Source organism: Lutjanus erythropterus, chromosome 21 (genome assembly GCF_056507025.1).
Source record: "Lutjanus erythropterus isolate fLutEry1 chromosome 21, fLutEry1.hap2, whole genome shotgun sequence".
Classification (NCBI taxonomy): Eukaryota; Metazoa; Chordata; class Actinopteri; order Lutjaniformes; family Lutjanidae; genus Lutjanus; species Lutjanus erythropterus.
The window spans coordinates 10,463,732-10,491,632 of NC_139337.1; the positions used below are offsets into that span (position 1 = coordinate 10,463,732).

The 27,901-nt window shown below is 39.8% G+C and overlaps 1 protein-coding gene across 1 annotated transcript in view; it reads right to left on the reverse strand.

The window, feature by feature from the left end:
* Nucleotides 1–258: 258 nt before the first annotated feature.
* Nucleotides 259–27,901, reverse strand: part of prkdc (protein kinase, DNA-activated, catalytic subunit) — a 35,705-nt gene continuing 8,062 nt past the window's right edge. The window contains exons 23-86 of the mRNA XM_084746969.1: nucleotides 27,705–27,792; nucleotides 27,377–27,540; nucleotides 27,065–27,217; nucleotides 25,853–25,960; nucleotides 25,415–25,641; nucleotides 25,063–25,157; nucleotides 24,593–24,695; nucleotides 24,157–24,290; nucleotides 23,741–23,971; nucleotides 23,199–23,425; nucleotides 22,904–23,112; nucleotides 22,525–22,657; nucleotides 21,991–22,149; nucleotides 21,660–21,863; nucleotides 21,240–21,428; nucleotides 21,006–21,110; nucleotides 20,714–20,881; nucleotides 20,385–20,512; nucleotides 19,967–20,174; nucleotides 19,535–19,713; nucleotides 19,270–19,438; nucleotides 19,071–19,136; nucleotides 18,914–18,977; nucleotides 18,492–18,649; nucleotides 18,154–18,294; nucleotides 17,898–18,017; nucleotides 17,569–17,712; nucleotides 17,217–17,368; nucleotides 16,355–16,486; nucleotides 16,021–16,132; nucleotides 15,808–15,929; nucleotides 15,519–15,668; nucleotides 15,074–15,247; nucleotides 14,728–14,826; nucleotides 14,024–14,234; nucleotides 13,729–13,903; nucleotides 13,400–13,603; nucleotides 11,965–12,080; nucleotides 11,652–11,783; nucleotides 11,341–11,520; nucleotides 10,953–11,161; nucleotides 10,527–10,665; nucleotides 10,211–10,399; nucleotides 9,229–9,453; nucleotides 9,033–9,141; nucleotides 8,763–8,865; nucleotides 8,510–8,672; nucleotides 8,248–8,422; nucleotides 7,704–7,897; nucleotides 7,292–7,475; nucleotides 6,787–6,947; nucleotides 6,082–6,293; nucleotides 5,808–5,895; nucleotides 5,576–5,719; nucleotides 4,398–4,605; nucleotides 3,959–4,026; nucleotides 3,624–3,844; nucleotides 3,233–3,325; nucleotides 2,639–2,725; nucleotides 2,347–2,418; nucleotides 2,064–2,265; nucleotides 1,780–1,968; nucleotides 1,054–1,193; nucleotides 259–648 (exon numbers count right to left, since the gene is read on the reverse strand). Of these exons, the coding sequence (XP_084603095.1) occupies nucleotides 444–648; nucleotides 1,054–1,193; nucleotides 1,780–1,968; nucleotides 2,064–2,265; nucleotides 2,347–2,418; nucleotides 2,639–2,725; nucleotides 3,233–3,325; nucleotides 3,624–3,844; nucleotides 3,959–4,026; nucleotides 4,398–4,605; nucleotides 5,576–5,719; nucleotides 5,808–5,895; nucleotides 6,082–6,293; nucleotides 6,787–6,947; nucleotides 7,292–7,475; nucleotides 7,704–7,897; nucleotides 8,248–8,422; nucleotides 8,510–8,672; nucleotides 8,763–8,865; nucleotides 9,033–9,141; nucleotides 9,229–9,453; nucleotides 10,211–10,399; nucleotides 10,527–10,665; nucleotides 10,953–11,161; nucleotides 11,341–11,520; nucleotides 11,652–11,783; nucleotides 11,965–12,080; nucleotides 13,400–13,603; nucleotides 13,729–13,903; nucleotides 14,024–14,234; nucleotides 14,728–14,826; nucleotides 15,074–15,247; nucleotides 15,519–15,668; nucleotides 15,808–15,929; nucleotides 16,021–16,132; nucleotides 16,355–16,486; nucleotides 17,217–17,368; nucleotides 17,569–17,712; nucleotides 17,898–18,017; nucleotides 18,154–18,294; nucleotides 18,492–18,649; nucleotides 18,914–18,977; nucleotides 19,071–19,136; nucleotides 19,270–19,438; nucleotides 19,535–19,713; nucleotides 19,967–20,174; nucleotides 20,385–20,512; nucleotides 20,714–20,881; nucleotides 21,006–21,110; nucleotides 21,240–21,428; nucleotides 21,660–21,863; nucleotides 21,991–22,149; nucleotides 22,525–22,657; nucleotides 22,904–23,112; nucleotides 23,199–23,425; nucleotides 23,741–23,971; nucleotides 24,157–24,290; nucleotides 24,593–24,695; nucleotides 25,063–25,157; nucleotides 25,415–25,641; nucleotides 25,853–25,960; nucleotides 27,065–27,217; nucleotides 27,377–27,540; nucleotides 27,705–27,792 (9,813 nt within the window). The 3' untranslated portion in view covers nucleotides 259–443. The remainder of the gene's footprint in view (nucleotides 649–1,053; nucleotides 1,194–1,779; nucleotides 1,969–2,063; nucleotides 2,266–2,346; nucleotides 2,419–2,638; nucleotides 2,726–3,232; nucleotides 3,326–3,623; nucleotides 3,845–3,958; nucleotides 4,027–4,397; nucleotides 4,606–5,575; nucleotides 5,720–5,807; nucleotides 5,896–6,081; nucleotides 6,294–6,786; nucleotides 6,948–7,291; nucleotides 7,476–7,703; nucleotides 7,898–8,247; nucleotides 8,423–8,509; nucleotides 8,673–8,762; nucleotides 8,866–9,032; nucleotides 9,142–9,228; nucleotides 9,454–10,210; nucleotides 10,400–10,526; nucleotides 10,666–10,952; nucleotides 11,162–11,340; nucleotides 11,521–11,651; nucleotides 11,784–11,964; nucleotides 12,081–13,399; nucleotides 13,604–13,728; nucleotides 13,904–14,023; nucleotides 14,235–14,727; nucleotides 14,827–15,073; nucleotides 15,248–15,518; nucleotides 15,669–15,807; nucleotides 15,930–16,020; nucleotides 16,133–16,354; nucleotides 16,487–17,216; nucleotides 17,369–17,568; nucleotides 17,713–17,897; nucleotides 18,018–18,153; nucleotides 18,295–18,491; nucleotides 18,650–18,913; nucleotides 18,978–19,070; nucleotides 19,137–19,269; nucleotides 19,439–19,534; nucleotides 19,714–19,966; nucleotides 20,175–20,384; nucleotides 20,513–20,713; nucleotides 20,882–21,005; nucleotides 21,111–21,239; nucleotides 21,429–21,659; nucleotides 21,864–21,990; nucleotides 22,150–22,524; nucleotides 22,658–22,903; nucleotides 23,113–23,198; nucleotides 23,426–23,740; nucleotides 23,972–24,156; nucleotides 24,291–24,592; nucleotides 24,696–25,062; nucleotides 25,158–25,414; nucleotides 25,642–25,852; nucleotides 25,961–27,064; nucleotides 27,218–27,376; nucleotides 27,541–27,704; nucleotides 27,793–27,901) is intronic.

Genomic DNA, 27,901 nt, shown 5'->3' on the forward strand with positions numbered 1-27,901 from the left:
CTGGACCAGCGCCTACATGAATTACTGTCAGTCGTCTTTGGCTGTAGAAGTCAAGTAGGATTTCAAACACCCAAAGTGATCATATATTTTATACATCAGCCTCTTAAGCACCTTTAATATTTTTTATTTTATTTCAATTTTTGAAGTTAAAAGACATTTATAAATGAGGGTAATGACAGGTTCTCTTCAAAAAAAAAAAATTGATTTAAAACAAGAATCTTATATTACAATTCTAAAATTCCATCCTTTTTCAAGATTTCTTGAGATAATATGCTGATCCTGCCATAAAAACTCTGCCATAACTCAATACATGTTTATTTTTCACAGCTATGAAAGAGCAAACGTTTGACATTACCGCCATGTGTGTGACCCATGGCTCCTCACCTACCGATACGATTTTTTCCCCACTTATACCGAATGACTATACTTCACAAGTTGAAGAATCAGATCCACGGTTCCCAGCCGACCCAAACTCTGCCAAGTACATTCTGGTCCATGGCTTGGTCGAGCAGACAGTCCACCTGCTTCTCCACAGACAAGCCTGCAGCTGGAAGCTGAGCGCGAACGTTGTGCTCCTTTGTCCCCAAGGCCACAGCCTGCATCCCAGAGAAGGCACTGTTCTTTTCGAAGCCCAGCTTCAGCTCCTCGCTGACAAAACAAAACAAAACATCTCATCACATGCATTAAAATTCCGGGTTCAAATCATCTGGTCTGTGTTTAGATAACGGGAAAAAGTTAAGACGATATTAATCTTTATCTGATAACTGACAGAACATTGTGTCAGAATGGTAGTTTTGATGTTAGAATTGCATCGTGTGACAGATTACGGTTTCCAACCCTACTATACATTAATATTTGTCTTCAATTGGTGAAAATAGTTATTATTATTAATAGTGTAAATTAATTTTTAGTGAAACATTTTCACCATAATGGCACATCAACTCTACAAGCTCATACAGTTTCTCATCTTTTATTAAAAAACATTAAAAAGTGTGGTCTAACATTAATAAAATCCTGCTGATCAAGCTGTCATATCATGGTTTGATAATATACCTGGTTATAGCAGCTGGATTTGCTCCTTCAAGTTTTCTTCTGGCAAAGTTGACCTTCTGTAAGGGATACCAGTTGATTTCTTTGATGTTGACGTCCTTCGTCCACGAGCCTCCTTTCTTCAGTTGTTTCAGCTCAAAGTTCTGTTCAGTGGAAAAGGGAAAAGTAATTTGTACTCCAGTGTTTAAACTTTATTGCAAAAAGAAAAGTAGTTCCAAAGCCAGACGATTTCCGAGCTCTCTCTGGAGCTTCTAAACAGTATCTCTAATGGTGACGCCCTGACCAGCCCAGCAAGCTGCTGTGTTTATCTGTGATCTCATTCTTCCAGTCACTACCCTACGCTCATAACCATGGGTGCAGGTTGGAAGGGCTGTGGAGCTGCTCAATATGTTGATATTATAAGGATATCGTGATATGACGCTAGATATAGTTTTAGATTTCAGATCGTGTTATATTGTCATATGATGTAAGTGTTGTCTTTTCCTGGTTTTAAAGGCTGCATTACAGTAAAGTGATGTAATTTTCTGAACTTATGTGATTTTTCTTGAATTTTAAATTTGGACTTTCACCACTTTGTCATTAGATCCAAAAATATTGTGATGTTTAATTTTGTCCATAACACCAAGAACTACTGTAAGATCATCACACTTTGCACTGTTTCAGAATTTATGTTTTTTTTTAGATAATTCAACAATGATTCAACAATGTTGTAGCAGGAGTGATGGTTACCTTCCAGTCCAGCGAGGGCTCCTTGACGAACACGTCCATGGTGTTTAGCAACAGATCTGGCTCAGCTCTGTAAGCACGGAGGGAGTGGACCATGACGCTCTGGATCAAACCTGACTCTTTCAGGGGCTGCATTAGATTCACAAACTGCTGGGTCAGCCGGAAAGGCATGAGCTCAGGCACCGGGAGGAACTGTGAGGACGAACAAGAGAGGAAATTATTTATCCAAGAGACGACGGTGTCTACTGTTTGCCGCATTTTTAACCATGCTAGCGGGTGATGCTAACCTGTGTGGCTGAACCGAATGCATGACCAAAGTCGATGCCAATCATGCCTCCTGTTTCCATGTTGATCATGAAGTTGGAGAGATGGCGGTCTCCAATACCTAGAATCCAGTGGCTCACACACAGCAAGGCGTGAGAGCTGACGAAGTGGGAGCGCAAGGAGAGGAAGGCCTCGGGACTGTTGCACATCTTCAGAAAAGCTCTCCTAGAAATAGAGAAAATGCTTCAGTCCAAGCCCTGATGTTCATGAGTAGTTTTACTTAACATATAAACAGACTGAACTTACTTCAGTAGATCACTGGGCACGTGATGCAACACTGTCAAAAAGTTGCTGACAGCGTCAGCACGTTTCGCTTTCCTGTCAAAACATAAATATGCTGTAGCTCATGGCTGTCTGATATTTCATACTCGTTAAAACAATGACACTTTTTTCCCTGTGTATGTCAAAAAAAAAAGACTTGCCATCAAGAGTAAAAACCATCACAAAGTTCAGCTTCAAACCAAGGTCATAATTACTATTGTGGCAATAACCAGAGTTTTTTTAATAATAAAAAACAAAAAAAAATCAGGATACTTACTCATAAGCCCAAACATACAGGGGCACACCTTGTGTATTTGATTTTTGAGCAAAGGTTGAGAGCCATTTATTGTAGATTTCAGAGCACCTTTAAGAGAAAGAGTTTATATATGAAAAAAACAACGGACACTTTAAGAATTACAAATGTATTTGTAAAGACATCTGTGACTGTCTTCTGCATGTATGACCATAAAATCTAAATATCACTACTTTATAGTGAACTATGGAGAGCATACTGACTGAGAGCTAATCATTGTTGAACACATTTACAGTGTGATAAAAAATATCTTTTTAAACAAAGGACTTTAAAGTGAAATAAGTTTCTGTGGAAGTATATTCAGTATGTTCTATTATAATATTATACCACCAGGAAGGTTAAGTAAATGAGTTTAATTGTTTAATTAAATTCAAGAAAAGATCAAATCAGTACAGTATTTTTTTTTATTTGAAACCCATAATTAAAAAAAATTATTTCCCTTTGTAGTGAAGAAAATTCTGCAAACACTCAAGCGGTGTACAAAGTTTTTTAACAGCTCTGAAGCTGAGCTCCGTAACTGGGCTGACAAGTAGTTTAAGTGAAATGAAGATACTGTACTTGGCTGCTCTTTGCTCTTCTGCCTTCGTCATTGTACTGTGCACGAACTCTTTCAGAGTGCAGGTATTCTCCATCCATTCGATAAGACCAATTCTGTAAAACAGTGAACGTTGTAGATCAACACACTTAATCTGCATAAAATCCATTTGTATAGAGTTTTGTATAAAAAGTGCAGTGTTACAGTTAGTGTCAGGACATGGTGCCAAAATTGTTATTATGAAATAATTCTAGTATATCAGGAAACCATGTTGTGTTTTGTTTCTTACTTGCTAAATGATGCTATTACAGAAAACGGAAACAAAACTGATGTAGTTTTACTTCAACCCTCAATCAGTGTAACCAGTTTAAGTTTAACTGGGCGGAATGATGGATGGACAAACAATCCCAGTACCTTGTGTTTATGGGAATGACTTGATAGGTGCGCAGCTGCAGGCCTCTGTGTGTGCAGGTGGCGTCATGACTCAGCAAAATGTTCATGACAGTAAAAAGCTGCTCGATGCGTTGGTCCTGGCGGAGGTCCTCTCCACCTTTCACCAGGAAGGGGTGGTCACGTTCGTCATCCCCACGAATGATCAGACGTTTGGGCCGGCGAATAGAGGACATCACCTTTACCTGAAAGGCAGAAATGTACATTTATACACTGATCACTGGGATTTCAAACTTACCCAGTGTGCTATTAGAATATTTAAATTGTGTTTTTTATGGTAAATGGTAATAAGACCACACCCTTTCATCAAAGCCTGTTATTTTTGCATGGTACTCAGGCAAAGGCTTAGATCTGCCATCATACTGTCCTGCAAAGAGAGGAAGGAAAACATCTTCATCAGTTAATATTGAACAGAACTGAATACGAAATTTTCTTTCCACGTTTATAAAATGTACGACCCCTAACTAAATGGTTCCCAACCTTTATTGTCAGATGTCCTCAAGCAACCCTTCATTAAAATCATCATTTATTTTAACCACTTATATATTAAATTTAGCGATTTAAACAGTAACATAATTTAAGTCCATGGCTTTCTTTTATTAGTTCAGATTACTTTTTAAAAATTAATAATACATATTTTATGTTTACATTAAAAAATAGCAAATTTAGACTTTGTACAAACTCTGACAAAACATGGCTTATATGAAATGTCGAACCACTATTTTTCAGCATACTGACCTGGGATCTCCAGCTCATTGCTGAAAGCGTCCGCTTTAAATCCACTCAGCCAGGGCGAGTATTCCTTCAGGTTCCCCGGTTCCTTCTGAAATCCTCGCATCGATCCTGCAAGCTCCTCCACCTGCCGCAAAAAGCTCTTGTCTTTTTTCTTCTCAAACAGCTTGCTGCCTTTTGGTCCCAGCAGTTTCTCCACATCTTTAGCAAATTTCTGTTAAATAAATAAAAAAAAAAGCTGGAATTAACAACATAATAATATAGTATAACAGGATTTTGTTGCTTAGGAGTTACATCTATACTGTCTAAAGTCCTGTGTGTTTGTGTTTCAGTCTACAACCACTACAACAGCAAAACCACTACTACTGTTTTTATTACTACTACCAGACATATGATAGCTACATTTTTCAGTTTCTATCATATATCTGGTCTCTGGTATGGATCCCCAAACTGACAAAATGTAGTAAAAGGTTATCAGACAAGTCAGAAGTATCACTGCATGCATCATATAGTACTGTTAGATAATTAATCAAAATGAAGTGTAAAATCTTTTTTTCTTTCCCATTAAAACTAAATTAATTTTAGCCTTCTACTCATCTTTCATTAGATCATTTAATTTTCCAAATGCTTAATTTATTCCTATTCTTAAGCTACTCCTACATTTTGTCCTCAAACAACACTCCCTTTTCTTTCTTCTTTTTAAATTTTCCTTATGCATATTTGATTATGAGATGGCTTTTTCAATGCATGTCTAGAGCAGTGACTTTTCATCATAAAACTACACTAACCAGTGAATGCATCACTGTATAAAATCTTCTAACTGTAGTCAAAACATTTTCACCAGCAACATTTTGTATTCAGTTAGTTTTTTGTCTCGACTTGGATCAATTTCAGGGATCCATACTGTGGTCAGTCTTTCATAGGAAAAATCCTTTGGCATTTAAGTGACACATTTTAAGGTTGGAATGAAGAACAGCGTAGTTAGCATAATCATCAATAATAACTGCAACTGAAAAGAAGAGAAAAAAATAGATACAAACGTACAGCATCAAAAACTTATAAAAAAAAAAGGAAACTGTTAAACTGCAAATTTACCATTTGTAATTTTACAAAACAAATGAAAAGCACAGAATATACATAATTTTGCTACATAAAATTGAAAAACATCAAAGTAAACTACAAACTTGGATGAATTTCTTGCGAAACATTCCATGGCCGTCCGTGTTACGATCCACGAGTGAAGCGTGCATCTCGTCATACATGTTGCCCATCTGCTTCTTGTCGAAGCTCGGTTTTTCCAGTTCATTTTTCACACCATCCCACCAATCCTGAGTGGATCAAATGACAATAATCGATGACAGGCAAAAAAACTAATAGGCGTCAGCTTCATTGATAAATGCGTGAAGTTTCACTTACCTTAAAAATCATGTCGGGGTTTGTAAGCTGCTGTAGGGCGTCCACAAAGTTCTTCACAGCTCCTCCCTTGTCCAGCGCGATCCTGAGCCTATTCTCACACACACACACACACACACACACACACACACACATACACACACACACACACACACACACACACACACACACACACACACACACACACACACACACACACAAGATCTCAGAAAAGCAAAGGGAGTGCATCTGTGTTTTTTCTCTTTTCCCCAAACAGACACCACATGAGGCAGTTTACCTGTTGACAAACTCCTGCTGCTGGTGTCCTGTAGCAGAGTCCTCAAACTGGTAGCTCTCGCTGCTGATCATCAGAGCGTAAACCAGCGCTTGAGGGTAGCACTCCGCTATCTGCCCAATACAGTGCTGCACTGCCACAGCTTCAGACTTGTCCAACAGGGCGACCATTTGACTGATCCAGCCAATCAACATCCAGCAGGGAACTGACATCATCTACACATGGAAAGATATTACTGTCAGAGATCACAGCTGAAATGCAGGTTCCTCACTACAGCGACTGTTTCACTTCCAAAGTGTTTTTTCATAATTTCACATTGTTGTCTAATGAATATAATAGTCTGGTTTGAGCTGCAGGTGTAATTTGTAGTTGTTCACCAGAGAAGCCCCATTTGCAACAACTGCAAACCAAGTAACGGTAACAATGTTTTATCAGATTTCCTCTCTAGAATGAGCTTTCTAAATCCATAATATTTAATAAATTTCTTGAACAAGGGAAATCAGCTGGCAAAATTTACTAGAACAAAAAATAACTTGTAGCAGAAACTCTAAACTTTGGGAAATATTCTTATTTATTTTCTGGTGGAGGGTTAGCGAAGAAGACTGATACCACTCTCAAACCTGCCAGTTAAATATTTTTTTTGCAAATGCTAAGTGGGACAAACTGTATGTTTACCCTCCTCTACATCACTGGTTTTGAGGCACTAACCTCTTTGGTCATGAGGTCCAGTGTCTCAGCGGGATACGACTCAATGACCTGCAGCAGACGTGGGAACTTGAGGCGAGCTTCTTCTGAGTTCATCTTCAGGGCTTTTAACATGCTCTCCACTACATGAACAGGCAGAGCCATCAGGTCTGGAAACTGGCTCTCTGTAACAAAACAGACAAACCAAATGAATGGTTGATGGGAGAAGTACCATTCTTAAAGTCTTCAAGATGACCACACAAGAAGAACTATTTAGATAAAACAGCTTTACATAACAAGTTAGCTACTGTATTCCTTTAATAATTCTGGGTGCATAATGCCATTATTATCAGTGTTAGTGGCTGGGTTTATGGGAAAACTGGACTTAAATATTTTTTCTATCAATGTGATAAATTAAATCGATTTGTCAGGTATACCTACATCTAAAACCAGACTGAATATCCTCTACAAGCAGCGCATTCACTGATAAATCAACAAAGGTTCACAATTAGTTTGTATTATTACTCACCAGTGTCGCTCTGCTCCTCCTCTCGCAGTCGTTTGTCACAGAAGTTAGCCAAAGCCATGTATGTTTCAGTGATGCTGCTGCTTTCCACACAGTCCTGAGTGTAAGACTGAAGCTCCTCATCAGCTTTTCTTGTAGCATCACAGAGCAACTTCAACGCTTGTAACTGCAGCCCCACCTCCACTTTCTGCAGGGTAAACAGATAACAGTGAATGAATGTCTTGCACTTGTTCTTATTTATTTAAAACTACAAAGCAGGCCATAACCTGCTACATTTTGTCATTTGCATAGCCCATAAGTAAATCAGCATAAAAAGAAGGCAAAAATACCATCTGCTCTAGTCAGACCACACACTATATGTTCTAAATAAGCTTGAAAATAATATTTACAGAAGTATAAGTATGAGTAAAAGTACCTTTGGATTGTCATGGGGTCTAGCAACTCCAGAAAGCTTTGCAACCATCTCTGCTTTCTCAGCTTCAATAGTTCCCAGGACCGAGGGGCTTCTGCTCACAGCTGTGGCCAGGATGTTGAAAGACGTCCCCTGGAGGATCTTTTGGTATCTGAATACTTTAGGTGAGGCACTCTGACAGTCAGCTTGAAGGTTCTCTGCAGAGAGAAAAGAGCTGACATCGAATGTCTCAACAGTAGAGGGTGACCCAGGAGTGCGTTTTCACTCCTGTCTCATCCCACCCTCACAAAAATACTGTCCCATCCTGTTCCTCGCAATCCACAGTCTGTACACATCATGCAGACAGCAGATAATAAAAAAGAATAAAAAAGAACACAGAAAGACTAGCATTATGTTCAAAATGTAAATAAAAATATTATTTATTCATATTAGAATAATGAACTATTGTTATTATGATTCCTGTCACCACCCACTGCCACTGACTTTCTCCCCGTTCCATCCTAGCCCACACAGTCATCACTTTAAAGCTGTCATTTTTCCTGCTTACCCAGGAGTGGGATAATCTTCAGCATGGCACTGGTTTGATCCACAGGACCCAGGGCCTGGCTGCGTTTATGGTTGTAGCGGCTAAAACTGTGGACCCACCGCTGGAACCAGCCTCTGTTTGTTTTGGCTTCTCTGTGAAGCTCCTTCAGCAGCTTGTTGGCCACAGCGAAATTATTCTGAAAACAACATTCATGTTCCAGACTGAGTTTGTGGTAATGAAGGGGCAGCACAAAAAAAATTACTTCCACGTCTTTTTTCCTCACCTGCTTCCATGAGCTGTCAGCCATCTGTAGCTTCATGCTGAACTTGCAGTCGTTTACTAATCTGTCAATGTCAGCTGCTGGGTCCTCTGAACCGTCCACCTCCATACTGTCACTGGGAGTGTGACCTCTCAGTTTTTCCCTGATCTTGTCCAAGAAGAAACATCTGAAATAGAGAGATCAAATTTGACAGCGTCAAAACTGATCATTTAAAAGATGTGTACACAAACTATTAGAAATCTGATTTTTTTCTCACCGAGATGTGATGATATCATCCCATAAGTTCACTGGATCCACTTTAGCATCAGGATATCGCTCAGTCCACAGTCTGATGAGCCGCTTGAGGGAGTTCACAGACACTAATGAATGAAATACAAAGACAGCAAATTTTTAGAGTGTTGTTGAGAGAATTCAGGGATATTATTCCACAGTTCATACAACAAACAGAATAGCCCTTCAGAAGGGGAGGAAATGACTCCTTTTAACTGTTATTTGGATATTTTGTAGAGACAGTATCTCCACTCACCCTCTCCTTTTATGAACAGCAGGAAGTCCTGGATTTCAGTCAAGGCCTGCACCGACTGCAGGGTGGTCAGTCGACTCTGAGTCAACAGCGTATCCACACTGGAGTAATTCTACAAGAGGCAAAGATGCACAATGAATGAATGATCTTCACTGTTCTAAAAAGGTGACAGAAATAGAAAAGGTGTGTAATAGCAGACCTCCATGAAGAGCTGCATGGCGTTGTTGCTGTAGTATTTGGCGCGGTCATAGTCCTCCTGCAGGATGTAGAGCAGGCTGAGTTCTTGGCTGTACTGACTTTCCAGCAACTTTTTACGCTTCTCCACCCTCATGGCTTTGTCGATGAAGGTAAGAAGACTTTGGTCCGTCTCACCGAGCTGCAGCTGCTTCAACATGCTGCGAATCATGTGCTGCAGGTACATTTCCTGGAACGAACGCAAAAGATTTACAATAGAAAACAATTACAACTCTGGTGCGTAGACCTCATACTTAGAAACCAACATCATTTTTCTTGATCTTGCCTGTTCTGAGGTCAGAGCCTGCATGTCCCAGTGTGGCTATTCATAAGGTTAACGTTTTGGCACAGAGCTGATTATATCACCCCCAGTAACTAAATTAATTCCAATAAGGACCAACTATCATGTTAATTTTTCAGGTGCATAACAAACAGATTTTCATGAAAATCAGTTTAGATTAAGCAAGTTATAGTCGATTTTGTGTAGTCTGCATCTCTCAGTTGTTTTCAAGCTGACATTTAACGCTCCAATATGGTGACCACGGAGGCGCACAGTCAAGATGATGGGAAAGCAAACAAAACAGGGACTTCATCTGGTATTGTGCCTAAATATTGTGGATTGTAACATATCAGGTATGGAATTAATCTGCAGATATTACTGTACGTTTAAAGATTTAACCCAGCTTTTCTATGAATGTCAGTTTTTTTTGGAGCCATGGCAACTACATAAGCCTTGTTTTTAGCCTAGCAGTTGTTGATGACTCACAGCCCCTACAAGCTGGTTAAAAGGAGGTGAGGAGTCAGAGAAACCAGAAAAAATACTGGGGGGTGATTTAACCTGCCACGCCACAATTCAAAGTTACTGGTTGGAATAAAATCTGCAAGATGTCAGTTCTGCCTTGTGCATGACTGAGAAGTCCTGGACTGTGAAAGATCAGATCTATTACCTGGTAGACTGGCTCTGACCACATCATATCAAGGTTGGGTGGGGAGGCCTCGTCTATGTTCAAAGTGGAGCAGTACTGAAGTGACTTCCAGTTAGTCAGATGACTGTAGGCGTCCAAAGCGGCTGTTTCCCAGAAGTCTTTCTCAGAGTCAGTTGGCTCGCCATCAGTCCAGTGGTCAGTGTTCAGGGCCTGCCGGTATGGAGGAGAGTGTGAACATCCACACTACAGTGAGACACACATACAGCTAGCCATCTGGTTAAACCTGCACCAATGTACTGAGATGCCACCTTACTGTACCTGGAAAATAAATCAATACCTCATTATAAAGCTTCACAGCTTCTGCAAAGTCATTGTTGGCCTCAGCTTGAAGCGCAAAACAGGTGATCGACTTGGTCCCAACTTTACCACCGAAGATGCCGCGCACAACATCATAATCCTCCAGAGATCTGTAAAGCCTGGCGAACAGAAGGAAATAACACTTTATGTACTATAATTAAAAAAAGCTGTAAAAATAATTTTAAGTGGATGATCTGTACATGTAATGTGGCTCCTGACAGTTACGATCTGACAAAATGTGACACGAATGTGTTAATCTAACTGTCTCTGTTGGAAAAAGGAACTGAATTGGCATTAAAACAGACATGAAAGCATCATTGCATAGAACAAATTATAGAATTTATGTTCTGTCTCTTATCAGCTATATATAGGATCTTCAGTCCAAGTGTGGTGAACTTTGTAATACTTTGCAAGATGAATCCATTTATTGGTGTCTGGGGGGATTTCTTTGCGCCCTCGTGGCCGTTTGGCAGGAGGTTCATTCTGGCCACCAGCGTGCAACAAGCCCTCCTCCAGCAGCAGGATGCCCGATGGCTGCTGGAGACTCATCAGGCAGGTGGAACAGATGGCTGTTGGCTCGAGCTGCTGCAGCTCCTGATGCTGGTAGCACATGTCCTGACAGAACAACCAGCATAGTCTCAATTTTTCTTACTGACAGTAAATAAAATGTCACTGGATGTAATTCTAGTTAGTAATTAATACAGACACTTATTTCATGACACTCTCAGTGGACGCCACTGTAATTTTAGACTCAAAACAGAGTGAAAATATTAGATAGTCTCTGAAGGTTGTACCTGTACACATGATATAAAGGGCGGGAAGCAGAGGGTACTCTTCTTCAGGAATGAATTCAGGTTGCACCGCAGCTCCTCTTTAATCTTGACGCTCTCTCCTTTTGGTTTGTGTTTTTCCATTTCTTGGAGGATACCAGCAAACAGGGAGCTGAACAGCTGTTTGGCTAAAATTGGATCTCTCTGAAGGAATTTAGGCAAAAAAAAAACGTAATTATTTTTTTAAGGTATGTCTTTTCTTTGTATTCATTTATGTTAGTAAATTTACAGTGTCTAATTTATAGGAAGGACACGGAGAGCAGTGGCAGTCCTACCTGGGCTAGTACTTGAAGGGGGGCGATGAGACTGCTGTACGAGATCTGGATGTCTGGAAAGTCTCCCACTCTGTAGTTACGATAGAGCGTCACCTGAGCCTCTTTTCGCAGCCTTTGATCGGCTTTGTCTTCCTGTGGGACCCCCAACAGAATGATGGTTAAAAACAATGCAAGTTTAGACATGTTACTGGCATTAAGCACGAGACTACACAAAAATCAGTCAAACTTTTATGTTCTGCCATCCAGAATTTAAAAAATGAATTGCACTGTGGAAAATTACAGATCAGCCTAGTGGTCCTTGCATGTTCCATACCCGTTTCTGCTTCTGTAGTCGGATCTCTTTCTGTGCATAATTTAAGCTGACTTTCTCCTGATCCTTGAGAAATCTGCGTCTCAGTCTCAGGATGTTATTCCTTTGCTCGTTTTGTGCTGTTGACATATACACACAAAAGATATTCACATTAACAGACTTTATATTCATTTGAACAAAATTGGTACCACTGCTGTGGTAGTTAACAGATAAATCGTAGGACAAAGTTCTGAAGCAAATAATCATCCTGCGTATCAAGTCTTCAACAAATGAGTTATTTAAATCATTTCTATAACAACTACAACAACATTAAAACATGGGTTCTAGCTTCATGGAGCTGTTGCTTACCATGTTTTCAGTTTCAGTTCTTGAGTTAATCATTTTACAGTTAAAACTGGACACATGACCGATTCAGATTCAACAGTTTTTAAATGTTAATCCCATTGACTATCCGGCAGAGGTGTGGACGAGTCACTTTGGACTTAACAGACTTGACAAGACTTGCAACTCCAGTTGGATTTTAACATCAGTGACTCATGACCTCACTTGTACTTTCTTAATTGAAAATACTTGACAAGCCCAAAGATTAAAAAGAATATTATTTAAAAAGTGGAAATCCACAAATCAAATCATTTCCCTTCATTTTGTGAATCAACAAACACTAAGGCTATTCATGTCCCAGGAAGTCCAGTCTTTCCTCACAATCCACTCCACAGATCCACTTTGTTTTGAACCCAGCTGACAGCAGCCAATAAATCATTTTTAAAAGGAGCACTCTGAATGCCTCAACTTAAAAAGATCTGCAACTCAGACCAGAGGACATAATTTCCGTTTTTTTCTCCACTGTCCAATCGCATTAATTCAGAGACAAGTTTCCTGTGGTGGTCACAACAAAGTTAACAGATGCTTGGAAATAAGAATAATAAAACAAAAAATTTCTGCTGGCTGTTGCTGGATACCCAAAGATATATGATTTTACCAACTGTAATGGCCATGATTTGAACAGAAAATAGCTGCTGTGACGCAAATTTGTGCAATAATTGACATTTTGAGGTAAGTTGTTTTCATTTATTTAAGCCATTTAAGCTGTTAAGCTAATGATACCTTACTTCCTTTCTTTTCTTTCTGAGAGTCTCATGTACCCATATGGATCTGTTTCCATGTGTCCAGTGTGGTATTTGAAAACAGCTTTCACCCTCAAGCAAGAGCAAGTGTCCTCTGCCTGACTATTTTTATGCAGATGTTTAGGTCGCTAACTATCTTCTGACTAGAAACTGAACTACTTTGAGCTAATTAGAACACAAAAAGGTACCAATCAGTTGCTTCGCAGTAAAATCAGCCTATAACTGAGTAACATACTAAGAGTCATAAAACATGCAGAGAAGGATGGAAAGTGTTAGCTGTTTAAACAGGAGGGTACTTTGTCCCAAAGACTTACCTGCGGTGCGACTGTCCACCTCATCGCTTGATGCAGTCAGACGCCTCAGGCCAAAGCCTTCTCCTACTGGCCTCCTTGCTGTAGTTCGCCGCTCAGCTTTCTTTTCAAACACCAACAATGAAGACAGTGACTCAGAGCCAGGTGTGTACTCTGCCAGTGTATCCACGCTGCTTCCTGTCAGCCAATCATAGGCTGTACGTCGACCTGGGGAAAAAAGAAAAAGGTCAAGGAAAAAATACCCATATTAACCTGTAAATTATAATCGCTAAGCTGCAGACAGAGCACATTTAGTACTACTTTAATACCAGTGTATTGAATGAGAGTGGTACCTGGTGTTTGGGTTTGGGAAAACTCTAATGAAGTCTGAGTGGCTCGGAGTTTCCCCTTCATGGCTACAGACTGGGACGCTGATGCACTCTCTGGGCTCTGAGAGCTCAGGGTTTCAACAAACATGGGAGTCATCACTGTGCTCCTGAGGCGCCAGTTGGACTCAATCACATAGTCCTACAGAGTGGAACAAACTAATTAATACATCAGGTTCATCAGTGTCATACAAATAGAAATCTCAAAGTGGCTCATTTTTATCTGACTGAGAGAAAATAAACACTTCTCATGTCAACTTACCTGGAACGTACACTCTGACAGAGGATATTCAAACATGTTTCGTTTGAAGTCAGGACTCTGGCTGGTCATCTCCAGCAGCAGGTTGGTTGCCAAGCTTAAGAAACACCTTTCTATTTGACAGGAGTACAGAGAGCGAAGCACCGTCAACATTCGCTCCAGGGTCGCAGTGGGGAGGCGCTTCTCCTGACTCCAGAAGTTACGGACATAAAGCCTGAAAATTTAACAAACAGGGATGTTTTTTCCGAATAAAACACTGGATTAGAGCTGCATTGATACTGTATGTCAATTAATCTATTGGGAGATTGAAAGAAAATTAGTGGCCAACTATTTTGATAAGCAATTAAACATTTCAGTAAGGTTTTTAAGCAAAAATATCAAACATTTGCTGGTTCTACTTTTAAAATGTGAGGATTGGCTACTTTTCATATATGATAGTAAATGAAAAGTCTTTGGGTTTGGGACTCTTGGTTGAACAAAGAAGCAATTTAAAGATGTAATTCTGGGCTGTGAAAAAATTATTTTCCATCTCATTTTTCACAATTGTTTGACATTTTATACTAAACAATTAATCGTGAAAATAATCAGCAGATTAACGGATAATGAAAATAATTGTTCGTTGTAGCCTTACACTGAACATATATGAAATAAAGACATAAAAAACATAAAATAGAGGCACATGTGAGTCAGTGGCAGTGGGTACTTACTGAAGACCTTGGTTTTCTTCAGAGAGTCCCTGAAGTAGTGTTTCTTTAGCTGCATTCAAAATCTCTACTGATGTGTTGTCTTCCATGCTCTCTACGTCACTGCAAGAATAAAAAAAACACTGCATCATTACAGTTTGTACCATAGAAGTAACAATGGACTGCAAGCAACAGTAAACCTGTCACAGTCACCCCTTGGGTCATATAAAAAAAATATTTAAAACCCTGATATATTATGTGGTAGCTAGATTACACCACTATGTTTCAGCATAAATAATGTAAATAAGAAGACACTCAAGCGTAAAATGTTGATCTGCATGAGAACGGAAGCTAAAAAGGCTCACAGTACCTGTAGTTGTCCTGAATCCACATGAGGATGTCATACATCCTCTCTCTGCACACTGGTGATGGATGGGAGACAAAATCTGTGACAGCTCCCAGGAGCTCCTGAAGCTGAACTGGAGTCAACAGGGCAATGATCTTGTGGATGATATCCAGACAGACTCTCTGCCTCGCTTCATCTCTGGGCGCAGCAAAAAATAAATATTCAGATGCTGTTATTATTGAACAGCTTATAAGATAAATGGAGGTTGCCCAGAATGTGAAATGTCTTCAGATTTTCTGTAGTTGATGTTCGTAAAGGATGAAAGGATGTTCGTTTTGGTGTGACACTGATTATTCAAAAAACATAGATTGACAGTTGGTTGTAAGAGCTGGTTTCTCAAAATCTTTGCAGACATTTCTGATTACATGCACCAAAAATGACGCACACAAACAGTATGGCGAGGATTTACCTGTGGCCCATCATCTGAATTAAGCCTGAGAGCTTCAGCTGCAGAAAGATGTCTGGGATGACATCAGCTCGACTCAGCACACACTCCAAACAATTGGTCTTCAGGATGCCATGCAGCTTTGGCAGGAAGAAGAACACGTGGTTGACAAATCTGAAATATTAAAAACCGCCGTCAGCCGCCGCTCAGGTCAAAGGCAATTTACAGACAATTAAATTCAATGTGTTGATTTTACATAATGATTTATATTACAGCAAAAAGCATCAAACATATAGCAGCACTACAAACTCACCGATCCACAAATGGAGGAAAGTGCTTTGACACTTTGCTCAAGCAAATGATGAACTTGTCATCCATGCCTTTTTCCTTCAGATTTGTTATCTTAGTTGCAGCAAGACTGAGAAGTTCCTGATTCTGAGAAAAGAATAAGAGTATTGCATATAATCGAACATAAAAATAAATTAAGTAATACTGTAATTCAACCACACAGGAGAAAGTCTCGTACGTTGTCCATTTCAGTCATATTCTTCAAGATGAGGCCGATGATTTCTGCAGCAGCTGCGTAGACGTCTCTATACCTCACAAAGGACAAGCTGTTGGTGAGAGACTGGATGTACCTGAAAAAATACAAAAACACACAGAAATGATTAAAGACAGTTTTCAAGATGGCAGTATGTCAATGGCAGAATAGTACACTGCTCTTAACTTACATCTTGCAACTCAAAAAACAGCACATACTTTAGCATATATTAGCAAATGAAATTATGGTTTTAAACAGTAAAGCTGTCAGGTGGTGCAGTGTACAGTATGTTGGCATGTAGCTAGACTGTATATTTTACCTGGAATATTCGATTCCACACGAGGCATCGTAAGCAGGGAGGTTGTTGGCCAGGATGATTCCCAGCAGCTGAAGTCCAACAGAATTGTCTTTACTATTTGGGTCAGTGCCACAAAATCGGTCGTATATGAGACTACAAGGCAAAGAAAAGACATGAAGTCAAAAACAGGTTCACATTTTATTTGTCACACAGAATTTATGCTGGTATACTAGCAGATCTATCCTGATTTTCTAACCTGCTTCTTGTTGGTGAGAACTGCAGTTCTGATTTTGAATTTTTCATGCTTTTTGTAACTGAGAGGATGCAATTAAAGGTAAGAACAACCGACAGATTGATATTTCAAAGGTTCAAGAAGCACTCCAGATCAGACACTTTTAGATCAGAGCGCAAAACAGAAGCAAATCAGTTGCATACTATAGCCTGCCTCCTTGTGGCATCTTTGTCACAAAATAAAAATGCAAACACCAGCCAGGGAACTGTCCGTTTTCCCCTCACCAGTATTTTTACACAATAGCAATACACAGCTAGTATGAATAATTAACATTTGATTTCTAATTATGCCAATTTTCCATCTGGCTTTAAAATATATATTTAATAAATTTGGTATATTGTTACCAAATTAAAAGATTATACATATAAATAAACAGATTTCTGAGCTCATCTATATTTTACCTATTAGATGTGAGATCCAGATGAAAAGGGGGATCTCACAGGATAGACCAGAGAATCTTAATCATAAGACACCAACTAAGAAAAACAATGGCCAAATAGATATATATTGTCTGTGTCCCATTCTGACTGGATCATTTCCACTGTGCTACAGGCCTGTGTCAGTTGATCACTGATAGTGAGCAAGTTCTACCTGTACGGCACATGTAGGCAGTCTTTCCAGCACTCTACCATAGTGCGAATGATCTCCAGGTTGTGGCGAAAAACTATCCTCTTGGAGTGGAAGCTGTGCTTCATCAGGAACTCTAACAGCCGGTTGGCGAGCACTTCATCTCTGGGGCTACCCTGGGACATAAGAAAAATTCTGTTACGAAAAGTTTTGCACTTCATACAATTTTTGCACCCTAAAATTTGCCACAGTTCCCTTGCATATTTATCTACCATATATTGGAATATATTAAACTGCTGATTTGTGAACAGATCATGACACAAATGTATTAAAATCGATTTATATTTGCTGTCTTTAAAATGTAAGTATGAGCAACCTTGGGGCTGGCCAAACTTGTCCAAGAGAGCACCGTAACCACAATATCCACCACCATAAAATGGATGCCCTCTCCTCCGTTGTTTCCAGAGACGACAACCTGCAGGAGTGGACCCAGCCAGTGCTTGGCATACGGTCGAAAAACCTGGAAAGATCGAAAATAATGTCCAAAATCAACAACAACAACAAAAAAAACAGTGATCATAGGAGAAGCAGAGTACCAGGGATCACATACAGATATAGATTTAGATGTAGATATAGAGTATTATAATCATAGTCATTTATTTTCAAAGAAATTGACAGAATAAAGTTGCTTTGAAAGGCATTTACCTCCTCTGTGTTGATGATCAGTTTTGCAATGAAGAGTCTGATATTCAGAGGTGTTGCTGGATTTGCTAGTTTTGTATGTAGAAATTTCATCCATTGAGGAAGATCAGTTGGCACGTTTCCCTGTTTCATTAACAAAGGAGATGATTACATGTCTCCAGTGTCACTTAAACCAGTTCAGATAAAACATGGAAATGACAGTTGTGTTAAAAGATCCGAAGTGACACCTGCTGTATTGTTTTTCTTTGGTGCCACTGACCTGTTCAATTTTAGGGGTTATGTTGTTCCTTTGCATGTGTCCAATGAGGCCAGTCATGGCCGCCATGCATTCATGCTGATTTAGCTCGTCCATTTCTAGATCCACCATTGCATCCTGGGAGGAATTTGTCTCCTCTGTGTCCTAGATGTACCAACATACCAAAAAACTTCATTATCACCATCAAAACCATATTATAATGTATCTCTTTCTAACCTGCAAATCAGCTGCCACAGTCCCAAATATAGATACAAAACATACACTAAATTTAATTGTACCAAACAATTTTACCTTTGGCAGAGTGGAAAGCACCTGAATCAGTGTTTAAAAAAGGAAGTCACCTGACTGACTCTTTTCCCCACGGAGCGTCTGTGTCCTTCAGGGTTTTGGGAGCTGTAGGAAAAGCTTTGGACTCCGGTGGAGAAATCAAACTGACTCATCTCCTCACTCAGGCTGCTGTCGGCCATGTAAGACTGGGACGACAGATACACTGGCGCTTCTACGGAAACCACAACATAAAACTCATGAACAAACATCATTAACTTCCAAAAAACAAACGTCTATATGGCCGTCTATTTACCTATATTAGACCCATAACATTTAATTTCATTATCAATAACAGGAGATTCTCATTGGGCTAATGGCAAATATAGAAATTAAGCCACTTGGAATGGAGAAACTAGCTTGGAGTGTGTTTAACTGCTCTGTCACAATAATGGCCAAATTTCAAAAGTTGAAAAACACTGTTGTTAGAAGTAAATACCTCCATTCTCCTCGTTTGCTTCTTTTCGAATCATGACATATTTCTTCTTTCTCTCAAGTGGGACCTAAATTGTTGAAAAAATAAATGAATAAACCATGACTGCAACTGAAGACATCTAAACAAACTATGTTTTTTTTAAAAAAAAAAAAAAGCATACCTCAATTTCAATTGGAAAGTTATAGGTCCTTCCAACGTCGATGATATTTTCCAGAATGAATTGATTCTGGACATGGAAATATTACAGACACATTATAAATGTGAAGGGAGATGTGTTATTAATGAATTAGTGCATCATTCTGAAATGAAAGATGCCTGCAGTGAGGTGAGTTGGTTATAATTATAAAGCTACCCAGTACCTTCTCTGGTTTTTCACTGAAAAGGAAGCCTTGGTAGAATTTGACCTCATTGAAGCTGCAGCTGATGACGGCGATGGCACAGTTGTACGCAGCACAGTGATACTGTCTCCTGAGTTCAAGGAGCTGAGTCTCTCCAGCCATGTTTTCAGTGAACGCTTCAAAACACGACCTAATGGAAAAAATAAAAACAATATTCCTCCATTATTCAGGGAAGAATAGGGACATTTTATATCTCTGGAATGTCTAAAGTGCTGGGGAGTTTTACTTTATCAAGGTCTTGGACAGCTCGTTCCCTTCTGTTTTGTCTGAGCGACAGAAGGCTCGATTAATGCAGGATTCCTTGGAGTAAACCTCCTCTTTGGGAAGCCGAGAATACAGGAGCTCCATCAGCTTGTAGCAGCCGTTCTTCTTCAGCAACTGGATCTCAAATTCTGTCTCATTTGACTGAAATTGATAAATAAATTATTAATAAATCAATTTCCAATGTGCTCCAAGGATCTACAACATACAGTGGCAGTTTTGGGCTGCTGGGACAAAAATCTATGTAACTGCCCTTTGTTCGACAAAAAGCTTAACACATGAGAAATCCATGATTCTCCCAAAAGTTTAAAATAAAAACACAAATAAATAAAGCAACAACAGTCTTTATTTTGTATCTTCAAATAATTTCTAAATGTAACAATGTTAAGAAGCAAACCTTGGTGAAGCGGCTGAGCAGCAAAGCAGTTATGTCAGAGACATTTGCCACAAAGAAGTCATTCAGGGCCTTGGTGCTACAGTGAGAGGCAAGAGGCAGCAGGACCCTCTCCATCATGGCCTGCAGCATGGAGCTCATTGGCACATCACCCTGCTGGATCACCCCGTATACTGTACACAGCAGCTGTAACTGCCGCTCGCCACTGGACCTAGTTAGACATTAACAAACACGGGGAGTTTATACAAAATGAGCAACTCCTGTATGATCTGCTGCAAAGTGATATAATGACCTGGCAATGAACTTAATATGTCTCCTTTGAGTCACTGCTGTGATGTGCATAATCTCTCATAAGGCTGTACTTCACCAACTGAGGTTTGTTTCTACTGGTGAACATAAAAGCTGCCACACATTTACTAACCGTTTAGCGATTCTTTGGAAGCAGGTTTGGAATTGCTCCTCCATGATATGTTTTCTGTCTCGACCCAGAATCAGTGCCATCAGTTTGAGTAGGAGCGGGCTCTGAGAAAGCTCCAGGGCATCCAGCAACTATAAGACAGAAAGAAACACAGGGTTGGACCAACATTAGAATCTCCCACGCAACAACTGCAAGTAAAATCAAGAGACAAAAGACACAAAAGAGTTGTTGGGCAGTTTTTGGAGTCTGCTTGTTTTAAAATAGATCTATCAAGTGACTTTTTCCCTTTTAATCTGTGTTTTTGGCCTTAATCTCCAACACAGTGATTTCACCTTTCGGATACAGTCCATGTAGTTGTTGCGGTGAAGTGAGCCCTTAGAAAACTCATCTGACTGCATGGGGAAGTGGGAAGCAACCACGGCATCTAGCGCCCTCTGCAACTCAGCCAGCGGCTCTTCTGGGAGGGTGGTGAAGAAAGGCAACACCAGCAGGGCCTGACTCTGGAGAGTTGAGAGAAACCAACAAAAGAAACTCACATTTCAGCTTCATTTACCCTGTTACGCAACTCAAAACAGAAAAACTGCAGTTTTTTTTAACTAGTCTGCTATATGACCTCTCCATTACCTTGAGATTCAGTGGCAGATTCATGTCAACCAGCAGCATAGTGAAAGTGGAAAACACCTGTCTGAACGCTTCATGGTTGATATCAGAGGAGACAGAGGAGTCAATCTGATGAGAGAGGGAAAAGTGTCCATGAAACAAATTAACAATGAGAGAAACAACTGAAAAAGCAATGGCTAAGCTTGTATTGTACTGCATTTTTCAGGCCACACAGGGGAGTTAATACATTCATGATACCTGCAGGAGCTTGGAGAGCAGCAGCAGAGTGGCAGTTTTGCTCTCTGGAGTCGAAGAGTCGCCTTCCCACCACGACTGCAGGCTTTTCCATTGTCTCAGCACCTCCTCCACCAGCTGTTTTCCCTGAGTCTTCCTCACAGAGCGCTCTCTGAAGCTGTGGTCCAGCATGCCGTTCAGCAATATGCTCACCTGATGTAAGATTCAACAACAGAAAAATACATCTCACATACAGAAACAGCAATTCTGAAAGATGTTATATAAGTAAAACTATTATTATTAAAAACAACTGCATTGTTGATTAGACTAGAAATTATATCTGTGCTGACGATTCTTTCAAAAGAATGCTTTAAAAAAAATAATCTTGGTATGAAACCTTTCTCAAAACAAGTTTAAACGCGAAAAAACAGGCAAAAGAGCTACCATGCTGGGGTTCTGAGAGGAAGCTTTCATGAGGCGTGATACTGTAGTGTCCAGACTTCTCAGCAGCTCAGAATTGATGGTCTTCTGGAAGAGGGTATAGAAGTACTCGCCGTGCGAGAAGCTCAAGAAGTTACGGCTGTGACTTCCAGATACTGGCACAGAGAGCATGATGGTATTCAGCAGCAAGTCCACCAGCTGCTCACTCTGCAGATCAACAGAAAATTTCAGCACAATAGTTTTTCTGCTGTACTCAGTTGACTGCAACCCACCATAAGTAGTTTCTATTTCATGTGATTTTATTTAATCTAATCCAAACAGAGGTAGCACTGACCTGCTGACTTAGAGAAAAGGAAAGCTGAAGCAGACCATCTGCTAGTCTCTTGGTATTTATGTCCAAGGATGGGAGTGCCTTCCTGTCCTCACCGGGTGCTATACCTTTATACACCGTCATCAGAAGGCGGGACCCAAGGGATCTGGCATAGGCAGCATCCTTTAACATGACGAGAAAGACAAAAACACAAAAATGTGTACTTACATATGCAATAAGCACTGTAAAGAAAAATAAAAAAAATCCACACTCATATCAAACTGTATTTTATCAGTAAATTACAGTACTTATATTCATTTTAAACATTTTAAACTTTTGATTGTTTTAATGATTATGAAAATTAAATAGCATGGAATATTTGGACAACTGAGAAATGGTGCTGCAAATGTAAAACTTATTGTGGGTTAATAGTCACATAATCGCAGGGGCAGAGCTGAAAGTGAGAAACCAGCTTGCGCGCTGCAGGACTCCAATGTCGACTTATTTAAATGTGAAATATACAAATGAACTGCAAATATGTCCCAGTATCCCAAATACCTGGCTGTGCAGAATTGAGCTGAGGAAGCCAGCTTTGTGGATCTGCTTGCAGGAAGACAGAACCATTTCCATCTGGTCGTGGTGGCTCAGAGTGCTGGAATGATAGAGGTCGACACCACACAGCTCCTCTACACTGAAGAGATCATAAAAGACATCAAGAAAGAAATTAATAGCTGATTACTGATGCTGATGATAGTACTATCATCACAATCTATATAGTGTTAGAGACATGCAGTTAGAAGTCATGCCTCTGTTACAGCAGGTTATTACTGATATACTATCTTTTTTAAGATTTTATAACTATAGTGATGGCTTTTCAATTGGCTCGTTGTTTGTTCAATGATAGCTACTGCATGTCGCTCAAAAATGATTAACATACCTTTTACGTGTAATTTTTGTCTGCAAACTGCTTTCGATGCGAGTGCGGTAGTGTGAGGCCAGCAGGGCTTTCAGCAAAGGAACACACACTTCTGGTAGGTTCTTCATCACTTCCACATCTGCCATGTTGAAACCTACGGTGGACGGCTCACACACCACCAGCGCAGTCAGCTCAAAAAAGGCCGAACTGAAAACATCTTGTTCCAGAAGCTGTAAATAAATGAAGGATGCAGTGAGCAAAAACCACCTGCGAGGGAAGAATGAAGACTTTTTTAGCATCTTAAATTCAAGGATACCTTCCAAAACTCCTGGTCTCCTTTGACAAGAATCATGGCGGCAAACTCCAGCAGGCGGACGATGATGGTGCACTTGCTGAAGTTGTACTGTTCCACCTCTCTTGGACTGAAGTGAGACGTCCTCTCGCCGTGAGAGAAACAGCTCTCTGCTGCTGTCAGCTCGTGAGTTGCCAGATCAGTCAAAAAGAAACTTAAAGCTTTCAGAAAGCTTGACTTCTCTCTGGAGCCTTGATAATAAAGGAAGATAAACAGTGGTTTATTGCGATCACTGCAGAGCCAATTCAATATCAACAGATTTCATGTTAGAAAGTAGGGAGGGGCAATCAATACTGATTTACAAAACTTTTTTCCCCATCTGACAACTGCTAACGTCCAGGGAAATAATGAGAAAACATTTTACTACAAACTTTTCACACTATTAAAATGCATTTAACACAGTGCTTCTCTAAAACTCAAATATGACAAAATATATGTCACAACATGATATGACATAGTAGTAATAAAAGAGTTTAACTGTCAATGCTCACACAACTAAGACTTACTAATCATGTGGTCAGGCTTGATTATGTGCAGGTTGATGAAGGTGTTGTAGCAGTCCAGCGCAGCCAGCAGCAGGTCCATCCACTGCAGGGTGGCTCTGACGCTGAAGGGACCCGTCAGGTCTCTGAGAGTGGGCTGGGAGAGGAGACCCCCACCCTCAAACCGCAAGACCAGGAAACCTATGCCATGCTCCTTCAGCATGCCATCCAACCACTGAGGGGGAGACTTCTTTCCTAGATTCAGTCACGCACATCAAAGAATTTATTCACATATGTTATTCATGTATAACAAAAGTAAATGAATTGCATACTAATGCACTGAACTAAATGTATTATTATTTTTATGAGTTGCATCTGTTTACTTGTTCATTTGATCAAAGTTAACTTTGGATGATGAAGCACCTGGTGGGTTTGCTCACCTGGGAGAAGAGGTATAAACTCATAGAAGAGTGCCATGCATTTGTGGCGACACTCAGTCTGAGGGCGGCCACATTGTTCCAGAAGCCATAAAACCACATCAGAGAGGCACAGCTTTTCATCAGGTGGAAAGCCCCTGAGAGAAGAGGAAGAAGTATTTATATTAATTTCTATATATAAATTATAACATCTCATTGTTGCATAAACATTTCTGCAATTTTAATAATAGACTTCTTGTACAAAAAAGGGGAGTACGTACATATTTATATTAATGTATTAAATATTATACTTATTATACACAATTTACCCAGTTGCTAAATTTCATTTTAATGCATCTACATCTTGTAACTTTGCTGAATTAGATTCACTTTGGCTAAGGTATGGAAAGAAAAGAGCTTGCAAAAATCCAACTGATATCCATGTAAACACAGCACCAACCTTGGGACACGTCTCTTAGCATTGTGTTGATTGAGAGTGGGAGCCTTATGTTTGATGATTCTTTTCAGATGATCAATGGCACTGCCACACTGCTGCAATGTACCTGAGGATGGAAGAGTGGGAAAAACATCATACCTTTTGAAAAAAATACTTGAATTTTCAATTGCACTTTGCTTTTAATAAGCAATGGAACCTTGTTTAACAAAACATGGGAGCTTAAAATCATAAATAAATGTAATAAATGCCATCTGAAAGACAATTATTGTGACGTTCTTCCCAACATAACAGAAAAATAAAAATATAATTTCATGATAATTTAACACAGTGATATATCACCTTCAAAGAACCAGCTACGGTTTTGTTCATACATTTCACATCAACCCACTTACTTATTTTCTGACAAAATGGCGCTGACAATGATACGATAATTTGATTGCCCTTCTATAAAGCTGAGGCGGAACAACAATTACCCATAGATCGCTCGTCTGAGTGTGCAAGGGCCAGACTTTCGACAAATATGACGAGAACTTCAAAGACAAACTGCTCCACCAAGGAACTTTCCTCCCTGCAGAGACAAATATAAAACAGTATTGAGCAAATACAGGACAACAGGATTTTGGTAATGTGAAACCATTTCTCAAAATCAATTTCGTCATTCTGTCAGGAACACAATTCAATGAGAACAACCGAATGTGTGTATTTTTTGGAATGATTGGCAATCTTTAAATGTTACAAACAAGATACAGCTTGTTATTCTGCAAATGGCTCAGAAATCAACAGGGATTAAATGAAAGTGTCAAAACAGAGAGAAAAGCATCGTGCCTGAATAGTCTGTAGATGCTATTGAATGCTAACGCTGCACCAAGTCTTTTGAAGCCATTGGGGTGGAGAGCCAGGCTGTAGATCCGCTTAAACAAGGACTTCATGTTAGTGGGGCTCTTCTCTTGCTGCTTGGGGGTGGTTTGTTTGATGGACCACTTGACAAACTCTTCAATGCAGCGGCCGCAAAAGTCTCTGAGAGTGCTATCCAGTGGGTCAACCACACCGTCCTGAGGAGAAAAACACACACAAAAGAAAATCAGGCAACTGTTGTTACAAAAAGTCTGAAAACTCAAGCGAATACCAGCGAGTGCACTCAAAATAGAAAAATGAGCTGACAGTATATTGAGAAATTGGTTAAACAACATTTATTGATGCACAGTCTGAGGTTTTGTTTGACTATTTAGCTGATGAAGTCTTTCACAGAGTATAAACACTTACCATAATGGCCTCTAGAACAGCGACGGTATCTTGGCTCTCAAACTTCTTGTTGTTTGTGAACCAGTGAATCAGCTGCATAACCAGTGGTTCAAAGAGCTGCCTGGTCACCTGGTAAAGAAATTCTAATTGTAATTCAGCAAATTACCCAGTGTGTAAAACCCTGACTCAGGCTGATAACTAAATATGGAGGAAATACAGCAGGAGCTATCATAAAACAAAACAAACAAAAAAACAATCAACTGGAGGGTGGTGCAGTGTACATAAAACATGACTTTCAATCATAGCAGCTAAGTCAAGAAGTGCACTAAATTTTCAGTTTCAGTTTTCAATCTTTTAAGGTCTCACACATTCTAATCACACTTAGCGTCTACCAAAACCCTAAAATCAACACTAAAGACACTTTTAATATTGGTGTCTCTGATATAACTGGTATCAATTTCTCAGGGTTTCCATTAAGGCACTAAAAACAAATTGCATTATGTTATTAAGTGACGTTTCCTAGAACAAATGTAGCATCCATAAACTAGGGGATGGGTGGTATACTGGTTGGCAAGTTCTGCAAGACATTTCTTCACAGTAAAGCACATTTCAACTAATGTGCTTTGCTGTGGTTGCAATAACATGCAGGTAGTGGGCTTTGCCCGTACTCTTAGAACTGGTCTTACACCCAGTAACCATTTCCTTGCTAACGAGACTCGTGTAAAACATACAGACTGTGAAATAGGTTGAAGGTAACATGATGAGCAAAGTACACATATAAATATATGTTGAATGAATCACATTATGTTTACTAGTTAATCTGCGTTAAGGGGAAGGCTAACATGTGTAAGAGAAGATTGATTTTTCATTTCTATTTGGATCCAGAAAACAGATCTGTTTTTAATCATTTTTTATGTTAACTTACCTTGACAATAGAGTGAAACAAGATAGATTCATTATCATTTTGAGTGGAGTATTCCTTATATTGTTAGTAATATTGTGATGTAATACAGTAAAAAAAAAAGAGTAAACAGTACCACCCACCACTACCATGAGCTACAAATATTTTTCCTTTCTAATTGGTTAGTGATCATTTTGTAAAGGGGCCAGGATTCAGCTTGCTTGAAAGTTTTGTTGAGTACCACCATCTAATATAATAAGTGATTTAAATAAAATGACACCTGGCATCTGATGCTGCAAAACCTGCAAATTATCTCTGACAGATCTACACACCTGATCCACATCACAAGCCAGACGCAGCAGAACAGGAAACAGCCTCTTGTGCAGCTTGTACATGGGTGGCAAACTATTCTCCCCTTCAACCATCTGAGCACTCTTCCCAACCATGTAGACCACCAAGCTGTGGAGCAGCTCACACGCTGCGACCTGCATCAAACACAACAGAAACTGGATTAAAACAACCATTTTTTTTTCTTTTGATACCATTTGTCATCACATCTAAGCCGTGTCAAAATCTACCAGACATTTTTCAATTCTGTAAACTGCCACCGACGATGCAAACTATTTGATGTTGTGATGACTTACTTTGGTATGTCTGTCACTTGTGGACAGAGCCAGTTCACTGATGCGAGGCAGAAACGGGTCGAGGTAGATGACTGGCTTCATGTCAGCGAATGGCACTGCAAAGCTGAGCCTTTTCTCAGAATCCCAGGCGACAAACTTCTTCATCATCTCCTCTGATGAGACCGCTAAATGTGAAAACAGAGGCCACTGGTCAACAAAAACAGCAAATATCTCTACTCACAGTCATGTGCCAAATGTTCTCAAAGCATCAGTCGGGAGCGTGGCAACAATACGTAAAATGTTATTGTGAGACAGAATGACATGGTGGGTCGGTTATGAAAATACTTACCAGTCACAAGGTTCCTATTCAGCTTTCCTCCCAGGTGACCGAGCAACTTCACCACCCTGAGCCTCACCGTGACAAGAGGAGCATCTTCCTACATTCACACAGAGGTAATCAGTGAGATCAAATACAGGACGTCAGTGTTCTGTGTTATGAAGGAACTGCACTCTCTCTCTTCTGTACTTATAAAGGATTAAAACAGA